The following is a 22,233-nucleotide window of genomic DNA, read 5'->3' on the forward strand; positions in this document are numbered from 1 at the left end:
AATCACTGCATTTTTAAAAAAATACACATTCTCACTTTACTCTTCTTTTTAACAGATGCTATAATGAGGAATCATTCTGTTTCTGTGTGTCATCATTTCAAACTTCTCAGAGAAACAAAGCTGACACTATAGGAGGCAGTGAACATGTGATCAAGTTTCCTATACGAGACGAGCAGTGTCATTTCAGGTTGGCCAATCAAATACAGTCTTGTCTCTTAACAGCAGAGAAACCATCAATATTCTTTCATTCAGCACAGCAATTTGAACACAATGACGTCCCCAGTCTTTGGTTTCTATCTCACATGTTTGTTCTTGTGGAAAATGGGTAAGTTACACTTTTGTGACTGTCACTTTGATCTATTAGTGTGTTGTCAGTACTCGTGCATTTTTTGTCAACTTTCTTTTTACTAATACATGAAATTTATTGCAAATAACTTATAACTAATAACATATTTGTCTCTTGGTCTTCCACAGCTCAGATGGCTGATGTAAATTCATCCCTATCTTTTCCTCAAGAGACTAGTTTTGTATCAGTTAATGTTGGTGCAAAGGTTATTCTGCAATGTTCCTATGACTGTCACATTGCTGCAAGGATTTATTGGTATAAACAAACTCTGGGACAGAAACCAAAGCTCATATCTAGCTTCCATAAATACAATTTAAATCACACTTTTTATGATGAATTCAAGAACAATCCACGCTTCACATTGGACACTGAAAATTGTAAAAATCACCTGACGATGAAAGAATCACACATTTCAGACTCAGGCACATATTACTGTTTGAGAAGTTATTCATACAACATTGAATTCAGAGAGATCATTATTGTCAGTGTGAAGGGTTCAGGTTTGAATGTCCCAACTTTGGTCTATCAGTCAGTATCTGAGACCATCCAGCCAGGAGACTCTGTGATGCTGAAGTGTACAGTTCACACTCGGACCTGTGATAAAGAACACAGTGTTTACTGGTTCAGACACTCTGAAGAATCTCATCCAGGAATCCTTTACACCCATGGAGACAGGAGCAATCAGTGTGAGAGGAACTCTGAGAAACAAACACATACGTGTGTCTACAACTTGTCAATGAAGAACTTGACTCGTTCTCATGTTGGAACCTACTACTGTGCTGTTGCCTCATGTGGACACATACTGTTTGGAAATGGGACCAAACTGGACATTGAGGGTGAGTCATTTTCTAGCAAAGGTTGCCTCATCTGATGGATGGTAAATAGTAGGTGTTCATTTCCCTAAAATCTGAATTTCTGGACTTTAATCGTATTTACATGTTTTAATTCTAAACCCAAATATCTTCGATGTACAGCAAAAACAAATAAATTAGCTTTGTCTTCACAGTATTTTTGGAGGAAAGTCCACATACAAAAGTGACTTTACTTGTCACTGGTAGCTCCTAATCAAACTTACTGAATGATTTGTGAATCTGCAGGTGAAGGGATCTCTTACGGCTTAGTGTATTTCTTGAGTGGAGCTTTGTCATTCACCACCATCCTGGTGCTTTTACTGACCTACTTACTGTACAAGAGAAGCAAATATCAGCCTACAGGTAACTATTTCATTTTTTGGACTATTTGTATCGACCAAATTAGATTTTAAAATATTTTTTGATTTTCCCAACCAGAGTTGCAAACAAGATTTTCGGCTCCTTCTGCAACAAATTCAGAGGTGAACGCAGGTTTTAATCACTGTTAAACTGCAATTTCAGCTCCTTTTATCACCAAAAGTAAATCTTGTGGGTTTTAAAAACATGTTATTGTGTTAACAGGTTTACCAAGACGACAACCTCCAGTACGCTGCTTTAAGTGTTCGCCTGTCCAACAGATCAAGACAAAGAAATGAAACCAACCCTGAATGTGTGTACTCCAGAGTGAAGCTGTAGACCTGACGAATGTTGCATTTTTAGTGTGTGAGTCAGGCTGTAACTCCATAGAAATGTTATTTTCTGTGATGCAGACGGTCTTATAAATGTCTGTTTATATTTACATTGTGGTATGATGTAATAATGTACGTGCAACATATTTTAATACAACCTTAAATAAAATGTGTATTTAAAGTTGTAGGGCGGGAAAGATACAAATATTGGTTCGAATAAGTATGAGTTTGTCCTTATGTTCTATTGCACCATGTAAAATGAGAAAACTTGTGAACATGACATGAGTAGGTCCGTTTATAAAAACTTAATCTTAATAGAATGAGTGACTTGATTTTGTTAGTGCGTCTCCATGGATACACACTACATTTTTCTGTTACAGTCTTTCTGTCTCCTCTGCCCTTAATCTTTCTAAAATATCAAACAGCTCAGTTTTAAGAATCAGCATCTAAACCTGATGTGTGGATACAAGTTAGAAGCTGTAGTTACTTTCCAAACTTTAACTATAATGAGACAGCATGACAAACAGAATGGTTAAAACAATGCTATGGAAAATTACTAACTCATGACTCACTAATACTGTGATCATATACATACATATCACTGGAATACAAAAGAACAAGAACTCCTAAATGTGACAGAGTAGAAGCCCTGGCAGATTTCTTGGGAACATCACTTATGGATGAATGAGAACTGTGGAAATTTTTCATTTGCAATGAACAGAAACAAAATTGTAGCATGATGTATTTGAGTTCATTTGCCTCACTTGACAGTGCATTTCCTGCAGGGTGACTATTGTGCAGTAGCACATTGTGATAATGATGCTTAAACTATATAATGTGCAGCCCTACAATAAACCTTTTTCTCAAAAACCGGAAGCACTTAGCAAATGGGTAACACTATTTCTGCAGGACATCTAGCCCTTGTTGTATTTCAACAACATGTCAGAATATTTTTATAATTATGCCCAATTTAATGACTCAGTGAACAGATTATCGTGTTCGCAGTTCAAAAAAACTGTGAACTGCACTGTGGAGGTGATCTTTTTGTTGACCATCAGTACCATTTGCACAGTAATTAGTACAATTAGCACAATTACAACATAACACAGCCCATGAGCCTTAACAAATAATATATACAGTCATGGCCAAAAATATCGGCACCCTTGCAATTATGTCAGAAAATGCAACTCTTCTCTCAGAAAATTGATTTGGTTTTCACGTGCCTCTTGTTTTCTGGTTTGCACTGGAACAACACAAAAAACAGAGACAAAACTCAAATCTGATACAATTCCACACAGAACCCAGAAAATGCACTGGACAAAATTATCGGCACGTTTAACTTAATATTTGGTAGCATCCCCCTTTTGGAAAAAATAACTGGAATCAGTCCCCTCCTGTAACCATGAATGAGTTTCTTACATCTCTCCACTGGTATTTTGGAGCACTCTTCTTTTGCAAACTGCTCCAGGTCGTTCAGATTTAAAGGAGGCCTTCTCCCAGATGCTGCTTTGAGATCTCTTCACAGGTGTTCTGTGGGATTCCGATCTGGACTCATTGTTGGTCAAAACATCTTTGAACCTCCACCATGTTTGACTGTAGGGACTGTGTTCTTTTATTTGAAGGCCTCATTTCTTTTCCAGTCTTGCTTTTTTATGTCTTTGTGTCATTTCCATCCATGTCCAGGGAGGTTTACTACAGTGCCATGGTCTGTAAACCTCTTGATAATATTGCACACAGTGGACACAGGAGCATTAACATTAAGACACCTCTTTACACTTCTTTCTTTTCTCCATGCTCAGTGTGACACACAACACAAAGATTCAGTGAACTTTCCTCCATTTTAACTGGTTGCAAGTTGTAAATGTTCTGCACTTATATAGCGCTTTTCTACCTATTGGCACTCAAAGCACTTTGCACTGCTTCTTATTCACCCATTCACACTAACAATCACACACACACACATTCACACACCGATGGGGGAGCTGCTATGCAGCTGGCCAACACTCACCGGGAGCAACTAAGTTGGGGTTCAGTGTCTTGCTCAAGGACACTTCGACATATGACCGGAGGAGCTGGGGATTGAACCAACAACTGTGAGATTGGTAGACAACCGCTCTACCTTCCTGCGCCACAGTCGCCCGCCAACCCAACCCCAAGTTGGGTTACTGTAATGCCCACAACTGTCACTTACCACAGGTTTGTCTAAATACCAATTACAGGAGCATCACATGCTCGAAAAGCAATTATTTCTTACAATTTTGACAAAGTGCCAATAATTTTGTCCAGTCCATTTTTAAAGGACCTTCGAAATAAGTCTACTTCTGCCTAAGGCACATGCACTTCTGTATCATTAACAACCACATATGTTTTACTGAATAAACATGAGGAGAACTAGTATTCAGACAGGCAGAGATACTGGAGAAGTTTTAAGTCTGTGTCTGCTTCAGATCTGCTGGTTATATATGTATAAATCTAGTCTACAACATACTTATATTGATATGGGGACAATATTGCTCAAATCAACAAGAGAAATGCTGTTTAGCTCTTGTCTGCTTCTGAAAAATGGAACCAATGTCACAAAAAAAAAATTTGATCAATGAGGAGAAAAAAGAAGATGATTCGACTGCCTTTTAACTGTAGGGAAGACTTTACAAATCAGCTTCAACTATGAAAATTCTCAGTTAGGGGCTGAACTAATAGAGGATTTAAATACATGTTGACGTCCCTGAAATCTGTTAGTTTTACCTTCTTTGGGGATTGATCACTTTAGCCAAACACACAAATACTGAAATTGTCATTATTGGATTTAGTTAATCATCAAATAAAAAACAAATTGCAGTAAATGGTCATTTTATGGTTATTTGATGTTAAAGTCTAGGTTCAGCCCTCCTTTTGTGAAGACCGACGGTGTAAAGACAAGCGAGTCTACCTGCACGAGTCCACCGAGCGAGGACATTAGTTCGTTTATTTCTAACTTTTTTTACTTCCTCGGTTTCTCTACTTTGCTTCACATTAACCCTTTCTCCACCAGAAAGCCTTTGTCTTTGTTATACCATGTGTTTTCAGCAGATCTCTGTTCTCCTCCACAGACGCAGGACATAGTGTCCTACCTCATTCCAGCTTTCACTACACTCTCAGCTGTTCACCTACTTGCACTTACAGAAACCTGGATCATGCCACAGAACACGGCCACCAAAGCTGCACTCTCTGCCAATTTCTCATTCTCTCACACTCCTCGCTCATCAGGTCGGGGGGTGGGACTGGTCTTCTCATTAATGATACCTGGAAGTTTTCCTCGACAGCACCACTCAGCATTCTGTCCTCTCTGGAATATGATGCTGTTAGGATCATGATTGCAGTCCAGGTGATTGTGATATATCGACCACTGGGCCAGCTGAGGAACTTCTGCGATGAACTGGACATGTTGATATCCTACTTCCCAGATGATGGCACTCCTCTCATCATCATGGACGACCTGAACATCCACCTGGACAAACAACATGTTGCTGATGTGTTAACTCTTCTAAACACATTTGACCTGAGTCAGATCTCCACTCCTCCGACCCACAAAGCTGGCAACAACCTCGACCTCATCGTCTCCCGGAACTGCACCACAGACAACATCTTGGTCACTCCTCTGCATGTATCGGATCATTTATTTATTCAACTCAAAGTCTTTATCTCTAGACCTTCGCAGTCTCCCACCATACTTGTATCATTCCGTTGTAACCTCAGGTCTCTCAACCCGGATAAATTCTCCTTGCGGGTCTCCGCAACTCTGCCCCTAACACAGGACCTCTCTATCCTCAATGCAGCCACAGACAGCCTCTGCAATGCACTTTCATCATGTCTGGATTGTCTCTGTCACATGTCTTCAAGACCCACTCCTCTCTCACCTTTTAATCCGTGGCTCACTGACGGGATCCGTGAACGATGCACCACGCTCAGGACTGCTGAGAGGAAGTGGCGCAAATCCAAGACTCCATCTGCCATTGCTGAGTATCAGGATCTGCTTCGATCTTTTTCTCACATTGTCACCAGGGCAAGATCGATTACTACCAGGAGAAGCTCAGCAACACCTGGGACTTCAGAAAGCTGTTCTCCACTTTCTCCGCCATCTACCTCTTTCACTGCTGATGACTTAGCTGACTTCTTTAGCAAGAAGGTGGCAGCCATCAGCTCACAGTTCTCTCTTCCAGATGATGACATCTGTCTAACTTCTTCCAACACTGCATTGCTATCATCATTTTAAATTCTGACTGAGGATGACGTATCCACCCTCCTCCTCCCTAATCATCCGACCACCTGTTCTTTGGATCCAATTCCTTCCACTCTTCTTCAAGCAGTTGCACCCGCACTAATGCCAGCTATTACACATGTCATCAACACATCTCTCACAAGAGGGACTTTTCCAACCTCTTTCAAGCAGGCCTTGATTACCCCACTGCTCAAGAAGCCTTCTCTTGATCCCTCTGTAGTGGAGAACTACAGACCTGTCTCCCTCTTTCCTTTTCTGGCCAAGACAATGGAACGAGCTGTCTTCAACCAACACCTTCGACACAACATCAGCATCAACATGGGATCTACAGTGATTGTTCCCACTAAATCGGCCAAAAATCTTGGGGTCATCATCGACGACCAACTGAGCTTTAAGGACCACATCTCCTCAGTCTCTAGGGCCCGCGGATTTGCTCTCTACAACATCAGGAAAATCAGACCCTACATCACGGAATATACAACCCAACTCATTGTACAGGTGCTGGTCACATCTCGTCTTGATTACTGCAACGCTTTGTTGATGGACTAACCAGTATCCACAATCAAACCCTTGCAGATGATCCAAAATGCAGCAGCTCGCCTCATTTTTAATCATCAAAAAAAGACCCATGTCACACCACTCTTTAGATCTCTACACTGGCTTCCTGTAGCTGCTCGCATCAGGTTCAAAGCTCTGTCTCTTTCTCACAGGGTGGTTAACTCGACAGCTCCCGCTTACCTCAACTCACTCATTCAAGTCTACATTCCTTCCCGCCCGCCGCGGTCTGCCACTGACGTCTGGTGGTCCCGGTACCGCCCAGAAGACACCAAGCAAAACTTTTTAGCGCAATGATCCCACGATGGTGGAACGAACTACCAAACTCTGCACGGTCAGCTGAGTCTCTCCCAATATTAAAAAAACTGCTGAAAACAGAACTCTTCCGCATCTTTCTATGCACTTAAATCTCTTTAAAAAATAAAAAATAAAAAAAAATTTCTGGTCTTTCTTGCACTTGCATCTCCAGAACTGTGAACACTTTTCTGATAGAACTTTGCTTTGATGTTTTCTCCTTGACTTAGATTTTTGCTGCCTTGTTCCTCACTTGTTAAAAATAGCTTCAATAGTCAGTATGCTGACATATGCAGCTTCCTCCTGCCACACATTTGGCCATATTGCTCTCTCGCTTTAGACGCCCTTGTGGTTTTCAACAGAATATGAGTTTACTGACAGATGACCCTTATTCTAGAGACCACATGCAGTAAACATCCAGAAATATTCTTTGTCATCTGGTCATGTTTTATTCTGGAAATACTGTAAACAGGAATGATAACAATTATAAATGATTTTATAAAAAACATTTTTTCATTTCAATAATAAAACATATATAATCTTAAAAAACATTTTGTTGATAGACAGTACTTGTTTAGTTTTTAATTTTGGCTCTTACAGGCCTAGTATAACTGAAATTATGATAGCAATAAGCAAAGCAGAACAAAATCTAATAGAAAAAAGCATCATCATGGACTCGTCCTCAAGTCTCAGACTTATAATTGTCCTACGTCTCAGCTTATTTTTGACACTGTAGGTGTCAATTGTGACATAGGATGTGATCAAGTTTCCTAAAACATATATAAAAACTTATTTAAGGTCATTTAACACAATCTGCCTCTTATCAGTGGAGAAACCATCAATATTTTTTCATTCAGCACAGACATTTAAACACAATGACATTTCCAGTATTTGCTTTTTATCTCACATGTTCTTTTGAAAAATGGGTAAGTTAAACTTTTTGACGATAAAGTTTATCCTTTTAATCCTTCCTCAAAATTGTGTTTACTAATTACACGGACTTGAAATACATTATAAAAACTACACATTTTGTCTGTTGATCTTCTGCAGCTCTGAAAACTTCCCCAACCTTTTACCACGACTGGTTTTGCATCAGTAAATGTTGCTGTCCAGGAGAAATGTAATTGTGATGATCAAAGCACGAAAAATATCCAATTATTCCATCAGGAAAAAGTGAAATATCTGGATGCTCCTGCTTTCGCAGATCTAATATAGGATACAGTGGCTTTGCTTATTAATAAAGCTTGAAAATATTTACATTCTCAAGGTGGGTGAATTGCTCAAAATCTTGCTCAAAATTGTCATAATCTGGCATAATACCAATCACTGCATTTTTAAAAAAATACACATTCTCACTTTACTCTTCTTTTTAACAGATGCTATAATGAGGAATCATTCTGTTTCTGTGTCTCATCATTTCAAACTTCTCAGAGAAACAAAGCTGACACTATAGGAGGCAGTGAACATGTGATCAAGTTTCCTATACGAGACGAGCAGTGTCATTTCAGGTTGGCCAATCAAATAAAGTCTTGTCTCTTAACAGCAGAGAAACCATCAATATTCTTTCATTCAGCACAGCAATTTGAACACAATGACGTCCCCAGTCTTTGGTTTCTATCTCACATGTTTGTTCTTGTGGAAAATGGGTAAGTTACACTTTTGTGACTGTCACTTTGATCTATTAGTGTGTTGTCAGTACTCGTGCATTTTTTGTCAACTTTCTTTTTACTAATACATGAAATTTATTGCAAATAACTTATAACTAATAACATATTTGTCTCTTGGTCTTCCACAGCTCAGATGGCTGATGTAAATTCATCCCTATCTTTTCCTCAATAGACTAGTTTTGTATCAGTTAATGTTGGTGCAAAGGTTATTCTGCAATGTTCCTATGAATGTCATATTGGTACAACGATTTATTGGTATAAACAAACTCTGGGACAGAAACCAAAGCTCATATCTAGCTTCTATAAATTCAATTTAAATCACACTTTTTATGATGAATTCAAGAACAATCCACGCTTCACGTTGGACACTGAAAATTGTAAAAATCACCTGACGATGAAAGAATCGCACATTTCAGACTCAGGCACATATTACTGTTTGAGGAGTTATTCATACAACATTGAATTCAGAGAGATCATTATTGTCAGTGTGAAGGGTTCAGGTTTGAATGTCCCAACTTTGGTCCATCAGTCAGTATCTGAGACCATCCAGCCAGGAGACTCTGTGATGCTGAATTGTACAGTTAACACTCGGACCTGTGATAAAGAACACAGTGTTTACTGGTTCAGAAACTCTGAAGAATCTCATCCAGGAATCCTTTACACCCATGGAGACAGGAGCAATCAGTGTGAGAGGAACTCTGAGAAACAAACACATACGTGTGTCTACAACCTGTCAATGAAGAACTTGACTCGTTCTCATGTTGGAACCTACTACTGTGCTGTTGCCTCATGTGGACACATACTGTTTGGAAATGGGACCAAACTGGACATTGAAGGTGAGTCATTTTCTAGCAAAGGTTGCATCATCTGATGGATGGTAAATAGTAGGTGTTCATTTCCCTAAAATCTGAATTTCTGGACTTTAATCGTATTTACATGTTTTAATCCTAAACCCAAATTTCTTCAATGTACAGCAAAAACAAATAAATTAGCTTTGTCTTCACAGTATTTTATACAAAAGTGACTTTAGTTGTCACTGGTAGCTCCTAATCAAACTTACTGAATGATTTGTGGATCTGCAGGTGAAGGGATCTCTTACGGCTTAGTGTATTTCTTGAGTGGAGCTTTGTCATTCACCACCATCCTGGTGCTTTTACTGACCTACTTACTGTACAAGAGAAGCAAATATCAGCCTACAGGTAACTATTTCATTTTTCGGACTATTTGTATCCAAATTAGATTTTTTTAAAATATCATCATTTTGTGTTTTTCCCAAGCAGAGTTGCAAACAAGGTTCTCGGCTCCTTCTGCAACAAATTCAGAGGTGAACGCAGGTTTTAATCACTGTTAAACTGCAATTTCAGCTCCTTTTATCACCAAAAGTAAATCTTGTGGGTTTTAAAAACGTGTTATTGTGTTAACAGGTTTACCAAGACGACAACCTCCAGTACGCTGCTATAAATGTTCGCCTGTCCAACAGATCAAGACAGAGAAATGAAACCAACCCTGAATGTGTGTACTCCAGAGTGAAGCTGTAGACCTCACGAATGTTGCATTTGTAGTGTGTGAGTCAGGCTGTAACTCCATAGAAATGTTATTTTCTGTGATGTAGACGGTCTTATAAATGTCTGTTTATATTTACATTGTGGTATGATGTAATAATGTACGCGCAACATATTTTAATACAACCTTAAATAAAATGTGTATTTAAAGTTGCAGAGCTGAAATGATACAAATATTGGTTCAAATAAATATGAGTCTGTCCATATGTTCTATTGCACCATGTAAAATGAGAAAACTTGTGAACATGACATGAGTAGGTCCGTTTGTAAAAACTTAATCTTAATAGAATGAGTGACTTGATTTTGTTAGTGCGTCTCCATGGATACACACTACATGTTTCTGTTACAATCTTTCTGTCTCCTCTGCCCTTAATCTTTCTAAAATATCAAACAGCTCAGTTTTAAGAATCAGCATCTAAACCTGATGTGTGGATACAAGTTAGAAGCTGTAGAGTTTCTTTCCAAACTTTAACTATAATGAGACAGCATGACAAACAGAATGGTTAAAACAATGCTATGGAAAATTACTAACTCATGACTCACTAATACTGTGATCATATACATACATATCACTGGAATACAAAAGAACAAGAACTCCTAAATGTGACAGAGTAGAAGCCCTGGCAGATTTCTTGGGAACATCACTTATGGATGAATGAGAACTCTGGAAATTTTTCATTTGCAATGAACAGAAACAAAATTGTAGCATGATGTATTTGAGTTCATTTGCCTCACTTGACAGTGCATTTCCTGCAGGGTGACTATTGTGCAGTAGCACATTGTGATAATGATGCTTAAACTATATAATGTGCAGCCCTACAATAAACCTTTTTCTCAAAAACCGGAAGCACTTAGCAAATGGGTAACACTATTTCTGCAGGACATCTAGCCCTTGTTGTATTTCAACAACATGTCAGAATATTTTCAGGATTATGCCCAATTTAATGACTCAGTGTACAGATTATCATCACTTTTATAACTTATATTTCTCTCTCCTGTAAACATATTGGATTTCAGACAATGATATTTAACGTTATGTTATGTGGAACCTTACACATGTAAACAGAATTGCTGTTGTAACCAATAGCTTTCAGTATGTGAAGCTTACTAGCTTTACCTTACAGGCTAAGTTGGTTAGCTTCACATCAGACTGAAAAGGAAAATGGGTTAAAATTCCACCATAGGACCCATATTTATTACATTACAGCTAATGTTATTTATCATTTCTTAGCTGTGGGCTGGTGGGAAACATAATCGTGGTCCAGCAGAAAAGCGTAGGCGGCTGCTTCAATACACTCACATCAGACGAGGAGGAGACCACTTCCTCAGCAGCTAAATGTTAACTTGCCCTTGTGAAGACATTGTCCCTTTTCTGTGGTGCAACAAAGTTGTTCCAAGAGAAGCGATTGCGACAACTCTGTTTATAAGATGACTGCAGTCTGGTCTAATGAAATCCTCTGTAGTGAAGTGCCGACTGCAAACGTACATGCTGCCTCTCAGCACCTTAAAACTTCCTCCTTCATCTCACCTAAATGCTTGCAACCATTTTCTTTTAAGTTTTGGAAATGACAGGAATGGCTGTTTTTGTTAAGCCGCTCGATTCCGGCAGATTCCGGTTGAGAAATGCGGAAATGTGAAAAATGTCTATTGCTTGACCAAATAATATAGAAACTAACTTAATTGTGAGTTAAACAACATCGTTTCCACCATATTGGATCAGATTTATGTTGGGAGGCCTGACATTCTCTTTGCACAAACCTGTAGGAAGACTGTGACAACCCATCTCCAACAGTAATTACCCATGAATATAATATGTTCAGGTTCCTCAATTCATTTGAACCAGAGGTCTAACACAGATCTTTGACTGGATCTGATTTATAACTTACGACTGCCTGTAATGTTACAGGGTAAAATAGGCTAAAAAACTATTACTGCATTTAGGCCTGTTATGCTTCATAACTAATCAGGTTTATTTCACAAAAACTGTGAACTGCACTGTGGAGGTGATCTTTTTGTTGACCATCAGTACCATTTGCACAGTAATTAGTACAATTAGCACAATTACGACATAACACAGCCCATGAGCCTTAACAAATACTATATACAGTCACGGCCAAAAATATCGGCACCCTTGCAATTATGTCAGAAAATGCAACTGTTCTCTCAGAACATTGTTTTGGTTTTCACATGCTTATTTTTCTCTGGTTTGCACTGGAACAACACAAAAAAACCGAGACGAAAACTCAAATCTGATACAATTCCACACAGAACCCAGAAGATGCACTGGAATTTTGGACCACTCTTCTTTTGCAAACTGCTCCAGGTCGTTCAGATTTGAAGGAGGCCTTCTCCCAGCTGCTGTTTTGAGATCTCTTCACAGGTGTTCTGTGGGATTCAGATCTGGACTCATTGCTGGCCATTTCAGAAGCCTCCAGCACTTTGTTTGTAACCACTTGAGTGGTTTTTGAAGTGTGTTTCGGGTCATTGTCCTGCTGGAAGACCCATGACCTCTGGCGGAGACGTAGCTTTCTGACACTGGCCACTACGTTGCACCAGGAAATTCTTTGGTAATCATCAGATTTCATGATACCATTCACACAGTCAAGGCATCCAGTGGTAGAAGCAGCAAAGCAAACCCCAAAACATCTTTGAACCTCCACCATGTTTGACTGTAGGGACTGTGTTCTTTTCTTTGAAGGCCTCATTTGTTTTTCTGTAAACGGAGCCTTGATGTCCTTTACCAAAAAGCTCTACTTTTGTCTCATCTGTCCACAGTACGTTCTCCCAGAAGTTCTTTGGTTTTGTCACATAAGTTTTGGCAAAATCCAGTCTTGCTTTTTTATGTCTTTGTGTCAGCAGTGGTGTCCTCCTGGGTCTCCTACCATAGTGTCCCTTTTCATTTAGAGGGCGATGTATAGTGCGAACTGACACTGTTGTACCCTCTGTCTGCAGAGCAGCTTGAATTTGTTTGGAAGTTAATCAGGATTCTTTATCCACCATTTGAAAAATCCTTTGTTGTAATTTTTCATTAATTTTACATTTCCATCCATGTCCAGGGAGGTTTACTACAGTGCCATGGTCTGTAAACCTCGATGATATTGCGCACAGTGGACACAAGAACATTAACATTAAGACACCTCTTTACACTTCTTTCTTTTCTCCATGCTCAGTGTGACACACAACACAAAGGTTCAGTGAACTTTCCTCCATTTTAACTGGTTGCAAGTTGGGTTACTGTAATGCCCACAACTGTCACTTACCACAGGTTTGTCTAAATACCAATTACAGGAGCATCACATGCTCGAAAAGCAATTATTTCTTACAATTTTGACAAGGTACCAATAATTTTGTCCAGTCCATTTTTGAGTTCTGGGTGAATTTTTATTAATGTTTTTTTTAATGTTGTTCCAGTGCCAACAAAAACAATAAGGACATAATTATCAAAACATTTGCAACTGGAACAAGATTCTTAGAGAAAAGTTGCATTGTCTGACAGAATTTCAGGGATGCCAATATTTTTGGCCATGATTGTCCCTTGCACACTGATCAATCCTGTTACATTACTGATAGTAGATCAGTCATATCACTGTGCATCTCTGCATCCACTCTGTGCATGACTTCTGTCAGTCCAAACCAGCCATCGTGGCTCAGATTACAAAGTGAAAATGTCGCTGTCATTTGATAAGAATCACCAAATAACCTAACACACATGTCTTTGGACTGTGGGAGGAAACCGGAGCACCCAGAAGAAACCCATGCAAGCACAAAGACAACATGCAAACTCCACACAGTTAATTCTGTAGCTGCTCAGGAATTTAAAGGACCTTCTAGCTATTCTGACCAAAATAAGTCTACTTCTGCCTAAGGCACATGCACTTCTGTATCATTAACAACCACATATTTTTTACTGAATAAACATGAGGAGAACTAGTATTCAGACAGGCAGAGATACTGGAGAAGTTTTAAGTCTGTGTCTGCTTCCGATCTGCTGGTTACGTATGTATAAGTCTAGTATACAACATACTTATATTGATATGGGGACAATATGGCCCAAATCAACAAGAGAAATGCTGTTTAGCTTTTGTCTGGTTCTGAAAAATGGAACCAATGTCACAAATAAAATTTGATCAATGAGGAGAAAAAAGAAGATGATTCGACTGCCTTTTAACGGTAGGGAAGACTTTACAAATCAGCTTCAACCATGAAAATTTTCAGTTGGGGGCTGAACTAATAGAGGATTTAAATACATTTTGACGTCCCTGAAATCTGTTAGTTTTGCCTTCTTTGGGGATTGATCACTTTAGCCAAACACACAAATAGTGAAATTGTGATTATTGGATTTAGTTAATCATTAAATAAAACACGAATTGCAGTAAGTGGTCATTTAATGGTTATTTAATGTTAAAGTCTAGGTTCAGCCCTCCTTTTGTGAAGACCGACGGTGTAAAGACAAGCGAGTCTACCTGCACGAGTCCACCAAGCGAGGACAGTTATTTTATTTCTAACTTCTTTTACTTCTTTGCTTCATATTAACCCTTTCTCCTCCAGAAAGCACTTTGTAACCAGCCTCTTTTTCTCTTGTCCTCTGGAACTACCAGTCTGCAGTGAACAAGGCCGACTTCATTTCAGCTTTTGCTACACAGTCAGCTGTTCACCTGCTTGCACTTACAGAAACCTGGATCATGCCACAGAACACGGCCACCGAAGCTGCACTCTCTGCCAATTTCTCATTCTCTCACACTCCTCGCTCATCAGGTCAGGGGGGCGCGGGACTGGTCTTCTCATTAACGATACATGGAAGTTTTCCTCGACAGCACCACTCAGCAATCTGTCCTCTCTGGAATATGATGCCGTTAGGATCACAATTGCAGTCCAGGGGATTGCGATATATCGACCACCGGGCCAGCTGGGGAATTTCTGCGATGAACTGGACATGTTGATATCCTACTTCCCTGAAGATGGCACTCCTCTCATCGTCATGGGAGACCTTAGCATCGACCTAGACAAACCACATGTTGCTGATGTGTTTGCTCTTCTAAACACTTTTGACCTGAGTCTGGTCTCCACTCCTCCGACCCACAAAGCTGGCAACAACCTCGACCTGATCCTCACCCGGAACTGCACCACAGACAACATCTTGGTCACTCCTCTGCATGTATCGGATCATTTCTTCATTGAATTCACAGTCTTTATCCCTAGACCTTCGCAGTCTCCCACCACACTTGTAACATTTCGTCATAACCTCAGGTCTCTCAACCCAGATCGATTCTCCTCGCTGGTCTCCGCAACACTGCCCCCAACACAGGACCTCTCCATCCTCAATGCAGATGCAGCCACAGACAGCCTCTGCAACACACTTTCATCGTGTCTGGATTGTCTCTGTCCCATGTCTTTGAGACCCTCTCGTCCTCAGCTTCTAATGAGTGCCTCACTGACTAGATCCGTGAACGACGCTCAGGAGTGCTGAGAGGACTCTTCTTCAAGCAAATCCAAGACTCCATCTGCCATTGCTGATTATCAGGATCTGCTTGGATCTTTTTCTCACAGTGTCATCAGGGCAAAGATCGATTACTACCAGGAGAAGCTCAGCAACACCTCGGACACCAGAAGGCTGTTCTCCAATTTCAAATCAATCATCTACCCACCTTCACCTCAGCCATCTACCTCTCTCACTGCTGATGAATTTGCTGACTTCTTTAGCAAGAAGGTGGCAGCCATCAGCTCACAGTTCTCTCCTCCAGATGATGACATCTGTCTAACTTCTTCCAACACTGCATTGCTATCATCATTTGCAATTCTGACTGAGGATGACGTATCCACCCTCCTCTCTAATCATCTGACCACCTGCACTCTGGTTCCAATCCCTTCCACTCTTCTTCAAGCAGTTGCACCTGCACTAATGCCAGCTATTACACAAGTCATCAACACATCTCTCACAACAAGGACTTTTCCAACCTCTTTCAAGCAGGCCCAGATTACCCCACTGCTCAAGAAGCCTTCTCTTGATCCCTCTGTAGTGGAGAACTACAGACCTGTCTCCCTCCTTCCTTTTCTGGCCAAGACAATGGAACGAGCAGTATTCAACCAACACCTTCGACACAACACAACATCAGCATCAACATGGGACCTACAGTGATTGTCTCCACTAAATCGGCCAAAACTCTGGGGGTCATCATTGACGACCAACTGAGCTTTAAGGACCACATCTCTTCAGTCTCTAGGGCTTGCAGATTTGCTCTCTACAACATCAGGAAGAGCAGACCCTACATCACGGAATATACAACCCAACTCATTGTACAGGTCCTGGTCACATCTCGTCTTGATTACTGCAACGCTTTGTTGATGGACTAACCAGTATCCACAATCAAACCCTTGCAGATGATCCAAAATGCAGCAGCTCACCTCATTTTTAATCAGCCAAAAAAGACCCATGTCACACCACTCTTTAGATCTCTACACTGGCTTCCTGTAGCTGCTCGCATCAGGTTCAAAGCTCTGTCTCTTGCTCACAGGATGGTTAACTCGACAGCTCCCGCTTACCTCAACTCACTCATACAAGTCTACATTCCTTCCCGCCCGCTGCGATCTGCCAACGAACGACGTCTGGTGGTCCCAGCACCGCACAGAAGACACCAAGCAAAACTTTTTAGCGCAATGATCCCATGATGGTGGAACAAGCTACCAAACTCTGCACGGTCAGCAAACTTTCTCCAATATTCAAAAAGCTGCTGAAAACAGAACTCTTTCGCATCTTTCTATGCACTTAAATCTCTTTAAAAAATAAAAAATCCTTTCTGCTCTTTCTTGCACTTGCATCTCGAGAACTTTTCTGATAGGACTTTGTTTTGATGTTTTCTCCTTGACTTAAATTTTTGCTGCCTTGTACCTCACTTGTAAGTCGCTTTGGATAAAAGCGTCTGCTAAATGACTAAATGTAAATGTAAATGTTAAAAATAGCTTCAATAGTCAGTATGCTGACATATGCAGCTTCCTCCTGCCACACATTTGGCCATATTGCTCTTTCACTTTAGACGCCCTTGTGGTTTTCAGCGGGATGTGAGTTTACTGACAGATAACCCTTATTCTAGAGACCACATGCAGTAAACATCCAGAAATAGTCTTTATCATCTGGTCATGTTTTAGTCTGGAAATACTGTAAACAGGAACAATAATAATAATAAATGATTTAACATTTTTTCATTTCAATAATAAAACATATATAATCTTAAAAAACATTTTGTTGATAGACAGTACTTGTTTGGTTTTTAATTTTGGCTGTTACAGGCCTAGTATAACTGAAAATATGATAGCAATAAGCAGAACAAAGCAGAACAAAATCTAATAGAAAAAAGCATGATCATGGACTCGTCCTCAAGTCTCAGACTTATAATTGTCCGACGTCTCAGCTTATTTTTGACACTGTAGGTGTCAATTGTGACATAGGATGTGATCAAGTTTCCTATAACATATATAAAAACTTATTTAAGGTCATTTAACACAATCTGTCTCTTATCAGTGGAGAAACCATCAATATTTTTTCATTCAGCACAGACATTTAAACACAATGACATTTCCAGGCTTTGTTTTCTATCTCAAATGTTTGTTCTTGTTGAAAATGGGTAAGTTACACTTTTTGCACGATAAAGTTTATCTATGTTCAATCCTTCCTCAAAATTGTGTTTTAATTAACTAATTACACAGACTTGAAATACAATATAATAACAACACATATGTCTCTTGTTGATCTGCAGCACTGAAAACATCCCCAAACTTTAATCACGACTGGTTTTGTATCAGTAAATGTTGGTGTCAAGGAGAAATTTAGTTGTCATAATCAAAGCAAGAAAAACGTCCAATTATTCCATCAGGAAAAAGTGAAATATCTGGATGCTCCTGCTTTCTCAGATCTAACATAGGATACAGTGGCTTGACTTATTAATAAAGCTTGAAAATATGTACATTCTCAAAGTGGGTAAATTGCTCAAAATCTTGCTCAAAATTGTCATAATCTGGCATAATACCAATTACTGCGTTTCTAAAAAAATACGCATTCTCACTTTACTCTCCCTTGTTACTTGTTTTTATATTATATATCAAAGTAACTTATTTATCATTAGTTTTTTTTTAAAAGATGCTATAATGAGGAATCACTCTGTTTCTGTGTCTCATCATTTCAAACTTCTCAGAGAAACAAAGCTGACACTATAGGAGGCAGTGAACATGTGATCAAGTTTCCTATACGAGACGAGCAGTGTCATTTCAGGTTGGCCAATCAAATACAGTCTTGTCTCTTAACAGCAGAAAAACCATCAATATTCTTTCATTCAGCACAGCAATTTGAACACAATGATGTCTCCAGTCTTTGGTTTCTATCTCACATGTTTGTTCTTGTGGAAAATGGGTAAGTTACACTTTTGTGACTGTCACTTTGATCTATTAGTGTGTTGTGTGTACTCGTACATGTTTTTTCAAATAGTTTTCACTGATTACATTTACAATGACAATTACTGTACATGAAATTATATTTTGTCGCTTGTTCTTCTGCAGCTCAAATGGCTGATCTGAAATCTTCCCCAACTTTTCATCACATGACTGGTTTTGTAACAGTTGATGTTGGTGCTGTGGTGATTTTGCAATGTTCTTATAAAAGTGACACTGCTAAATATCTTTACTGGTTTAAGCACATTCTGGGGCAGAAACCAAAGCTCATCTGTTCCGTCAACCAATTTAATAAAATTATCAGTTTTGATGATGAATTCAAGAACAGCTCACGCTTCACGGTTACTACTGGGAATGGTGAAAATCACTTGATGATCACTAATATAGACATATCAGACTCAGCCACGTATTACTGTTTGAGTGCCAATTTTTACAACATTGAATTCAGAGAGATCATTATTGTCAGTGTGAAGGATTCAGGTTTGAACATCGCCACTTTGGTCCATCAGTCAGTATCTGAGACCATCCAGCCAGGAGACTCTGTGATGCTGAAGTGTACAGTTAACACTCGGACCGGTGATAAAGGACACAGTGTTTACTGGTTCAGAAACTCTGAAGAATCTCATCCAGGAATCCTTTACACCCATGGAGAGGGGGAGCAATCAGTGTGAGAGGAACTCTGAGAAACAAACACATACGTGTGTCTACAACCTGTCAATGAAGAACTTGACTCGTTCTCATGTTGGAACCTACTACTGTGCTGTTGCCTCATGTGGACACATACTGTTTGGAAATGGGACCAAACTGGACATTGAGGGTGAGTCATTTTCTAGCAAAGGTTGCATCATCTGATGGATGGTAAATAGTAAGTGTTCATTTCCCTAAAATCTGAATTTCTGGACTTAAACCGTATTTACATGTTTTAATTCTAAACCCAAATATCTTCGATGTACATAAAAACAAATAAATTAGCTTTGTCTTCACAGTATTTTTGGAGGAAAGTCCACATACAAAAGTGACTTTACTTGTCACTGGTAGCTCCTAATCAAACTTACTGAATGATTTGTGGATCTGCAGGTGAAGGGATCTCTTACGGCTTAGTGTATTTCTTGAGTGGAGATTTGTCATTCACCACCATCCTGGTGCTTTTACTGACCTACTTACTGTACAAGAGAAGCAAATATCAGCCTACAGGTAACTATTTCATTTTTCGGACTATTTGTATCGACTACAATAGGTTTTTAAAAAAAGATTTTGTGTTTTTCCTAAGCAGAGTTGCAAACGAGATTCTCGGCTCCATCTGGATCAGCTTCAGAGGTGAACGCAGGTTTTAATCACTGTTAAACTGCAATTTCAGCTCCTTTTATCGCCAAAAGTAAATCTTGTGGGTTTTAAAAACGTGTTATTGTGTTAACAGGTTTACCAAGACGACAACCTCCAGTACGCTGCTTTAAGTGTTCGCGTGTCCAACAGATCAAGACAGAGAAATGAAACCAACCCTGAATGTGTGTACTCCAGAGTGAAGCTGTAGACCTCACGAATGTTGCATTTGTAGTGTGTGAGTCAGGCTGTAACTCCATAGAAATGTTATTTTCTGTTATGTAGACGGTCTTATAAATGTCTGTTTATATTTACATTGTGGTATGATGTAATAATGTACGTGCAACATATTTTAATTCAACCTTAAATAAATTGTGTGTTTAAAGTTGCAGAGCTGAAATGATACAAATATTGGTTCAAATAAATATGAGTCTGTCCATATGTTCTATTGCACCATGTAAAAAAGAAAACTTGTGAACATGACATGAGTAGGTCAGTTTATAAAAACTTAATCTTAATAGAATGACTGACATGATTTTGTTAGTGCGTCTCCATGGACATACACTACATTTTTCTGTTACAGTCTTTCTGTCTCCTCTGCCCTTAATCTTTCTAAAATATGAAAAAGCTCCATTTTAAGAATCAATGTCACAATATTTTCATGATTATGCCCAACTTAATGACTCAGTGTACAGATTATCACCACTTTTATCACTCATATCTCTGTCTCCTGTACACATATTGCATTTTAGACAATTATATTTAACTTTATGTTATGTGGAACCTTAAACATTTAAACAGAATTGCTGTTGTAACCAATAGCTTTCAGTATGTGAAGCTTACTAGCTTTACCTTACAGGCTAAGTTGGTTAGCTTCACATCAGAGTCAACAAAACAGACTGAAAAGGAAAATGAGTTAAAATTATGCCATAATATATATATATATATATATATATATATATATATATATATATATATATATATATATATATATATATATATATATATATATATATAATATCAGACGAGGAGGAGACCACTTCCTCGGCAGCTATATGTTAATAATTAACATATAACTTAATTGTGAGTTAAACAACATCGTTTCCACCATATTGGATCAGATTTATGTTGGGAGGCCTGACATTCTCTTTGCACAAACCTGTAGGAAGACTGTGACAACCCATCTCCAACAGTAATTACCCATGAATATAATATGTTCACGTTCCTCAATTCACTTGAACCAGAGGTCTAACACAGATCTTTGACTGGATCTGATTTATAACTTACGACTGCCTGTAATGTTACAGGGTAAAATAGGCTAAAAAACTATTACTGCATTTAGGCCTGTTATGCTTCATAACTAATCAGGTTTATTTCACAAAAACTGTGAACTGCACTGTGGAGGTGATCTTTTTGTTGACCATCAGTACCATTTGCACAGTAATTAGTACAATTAGCACAATTACGACATAACACAGCCCATGAGCCTTAACAAATACTATATACAGTCACGGCCAAAAATATCGGCACCCTTGCAATTATGTCAGAAAATGCAACTGTTCTCTCAGAACATTGTTTTGGTTTTCACATGCTTATTTTTCTCTGGTTTGCACTGGAACAACACAAAAAAACCGAGACGAAAACTCAAATCTGATACAATTCCACACAGAACCCAGAAGATGCACTGGAATTTTGGACCACTCTTCTTTTGCAAACTGCTCCAGGTCGTTCAGATTTGAAGGAGGCCTTCTCCCAGATGCTGTTTTGAGATCTCTTCACAGGTGTTCTGTGGGATTCAGATCTGGACTCATTGCTGGCCATTTCAGAAGCCTCCAGCACTTTGTTTGTAACCACTTGAGTGGTTTTTGAAGTGTGTTTCGGGTCATTGTCCTGCTGGAAGACCCATGACCTCTGGCGGAGACGTAGCTTTCTGACACTGGCCACTACGTTGCACCAGGAAATTCTTTGGTAATCATCAGATTTCATGATACCATTCACACAGTCAAGGCATCCAGTGGTAGAAGCAGCAAAGCAAACCCCAAAACATCTTTGAACCTCCACCATGTTTGACTGTAGGGACTGTGTTCTTTTCTTTGAAGGCCTCATTTCTTTTTCTGTAAACAGAGCCTTGATGTCCTTTACCAGAAAGTTCTACTTTTGTCTCATCTGTCTATAGTATGTTCTCCCACAAGGACTATGGTTTTGTCACATTAGTTTTGACAAAATCCAGTCTTGCTTTTTTATGTCTTTGT

At 39.2% G+C, this 22,233-nt stretch overlaps 2 protein-coding genes and 1 pseudogene across 2 annotated transcripts; all 3 read left to right on the forward strand.

Moving 5' to 3' along the window:
• Positions 1–260: 260 nt before the first annotated feature.
• On the forward strand, positions 261–2,174 carry LOC137137738 (uncharacterized). Its single transcript, XM_067524377.1, has 5 exons — positions 261–325; positions 475–1,182; positions 1,444–1,560; positions 1,636–1,679; positions 1,780–2,174. The coding sequence occupies exons 1-5, from the start codon at positions 271–273 to the stop codon at positions 1,891–1,893; spliced, it is 1,038 nt and encodes a 345-aa protein (XP_067380478.1). The 5' UTR covers positions 261–270; the 3' UTR covers positions 1,894–2,174.
• Positions 2,175–8,568: 6,394 nt separating this feature from the next.
• LOC137137745 (uncharacterized) lies at positions 8,569–10,592 on the forward strand. The gene is made up of 5 exons (XM_067524385.1): positions 8,569–8,639; positions 8,789–9,496; positions 9,743–9,859; positions 9,941–9,984; positions 10,085–10,592. Exons 2-5 carry the CDS (start codon positions 9,055–9,057, stop codon positions 10,196–10,198), a joined length of 717 nt encoding a protein of 238 aa, XP_067380486.1. The 5' UTR covers positions 8,569–8,639; positions 8,789–9,054; the 3' UTR covers positions 10,199–10,592.
• Positions 10,593–18,628: 8,036 nt separating this feature from the next.
• LOC137137742 (uncharacterized) lies at positions 18,629–20,372 on the forward strand (annotated as a pseudogene).
• The last annotated feature ends 1,861 nt before the right edge of the window (positions 20,373–22,233 follow it).

Source organism: Channa argus, chromosome 12 (assembly GCF_033026475.1).
Source record: "Channa argus isolate prfri chromosome 12, Channa argus male v1.0, whole genome shotgun sequence".
Lineage (NCBI taxonomy): Eukaryota > Metazoa > Chordata > Actinopteri > Anabantiformes > Channidae > Channa > Channa argus.

Bases quoted from the DNA above. Each gene is read 5' to 3' on its own strand.
- LOC137137738 (XM_067524377.1), top strand. From the start codon at position 271: ATGACGTCCCCAGTCTTTGGTTTCTATCTCACATGTTTGTTCTTGTGG. The intron at 326-474 runs GTAAGTTACACT...GGTCTTCCACAG, and splicing joins TTTGTTCTTGTGGAAAATGG to CTCAGATGGCTGATGTAAAT. The intron at 1,561-1,635 runs GTAACTATTTCA...TTTCCCAACCAG, and splicing joins AAGCAAATATCAGCCTACAG to AGTTGCAAACAAGATTTTCG.
- LOC137137745 (XM_067524385.1), top strand. From the start codon at position 9,055: ATGAAAGAATCGCACATTTCAGACTCAGGCACATATTACTGTTTGAGG. The intron at 9,497-9,742 runs GTGAGTCATTTT...GTGGATCTGCAG, and splicing joins GACCAAACTGGACATTGAAG to GTGAAGGGATCTCTTACGGC. The intron at 9,985-10,084 runs GTGAACGCAGGT...TTGTGTTAACAG, and splicing joins CTTCTGCAACAAATTCAGAG to GTTTACCAAGACGACAACCT.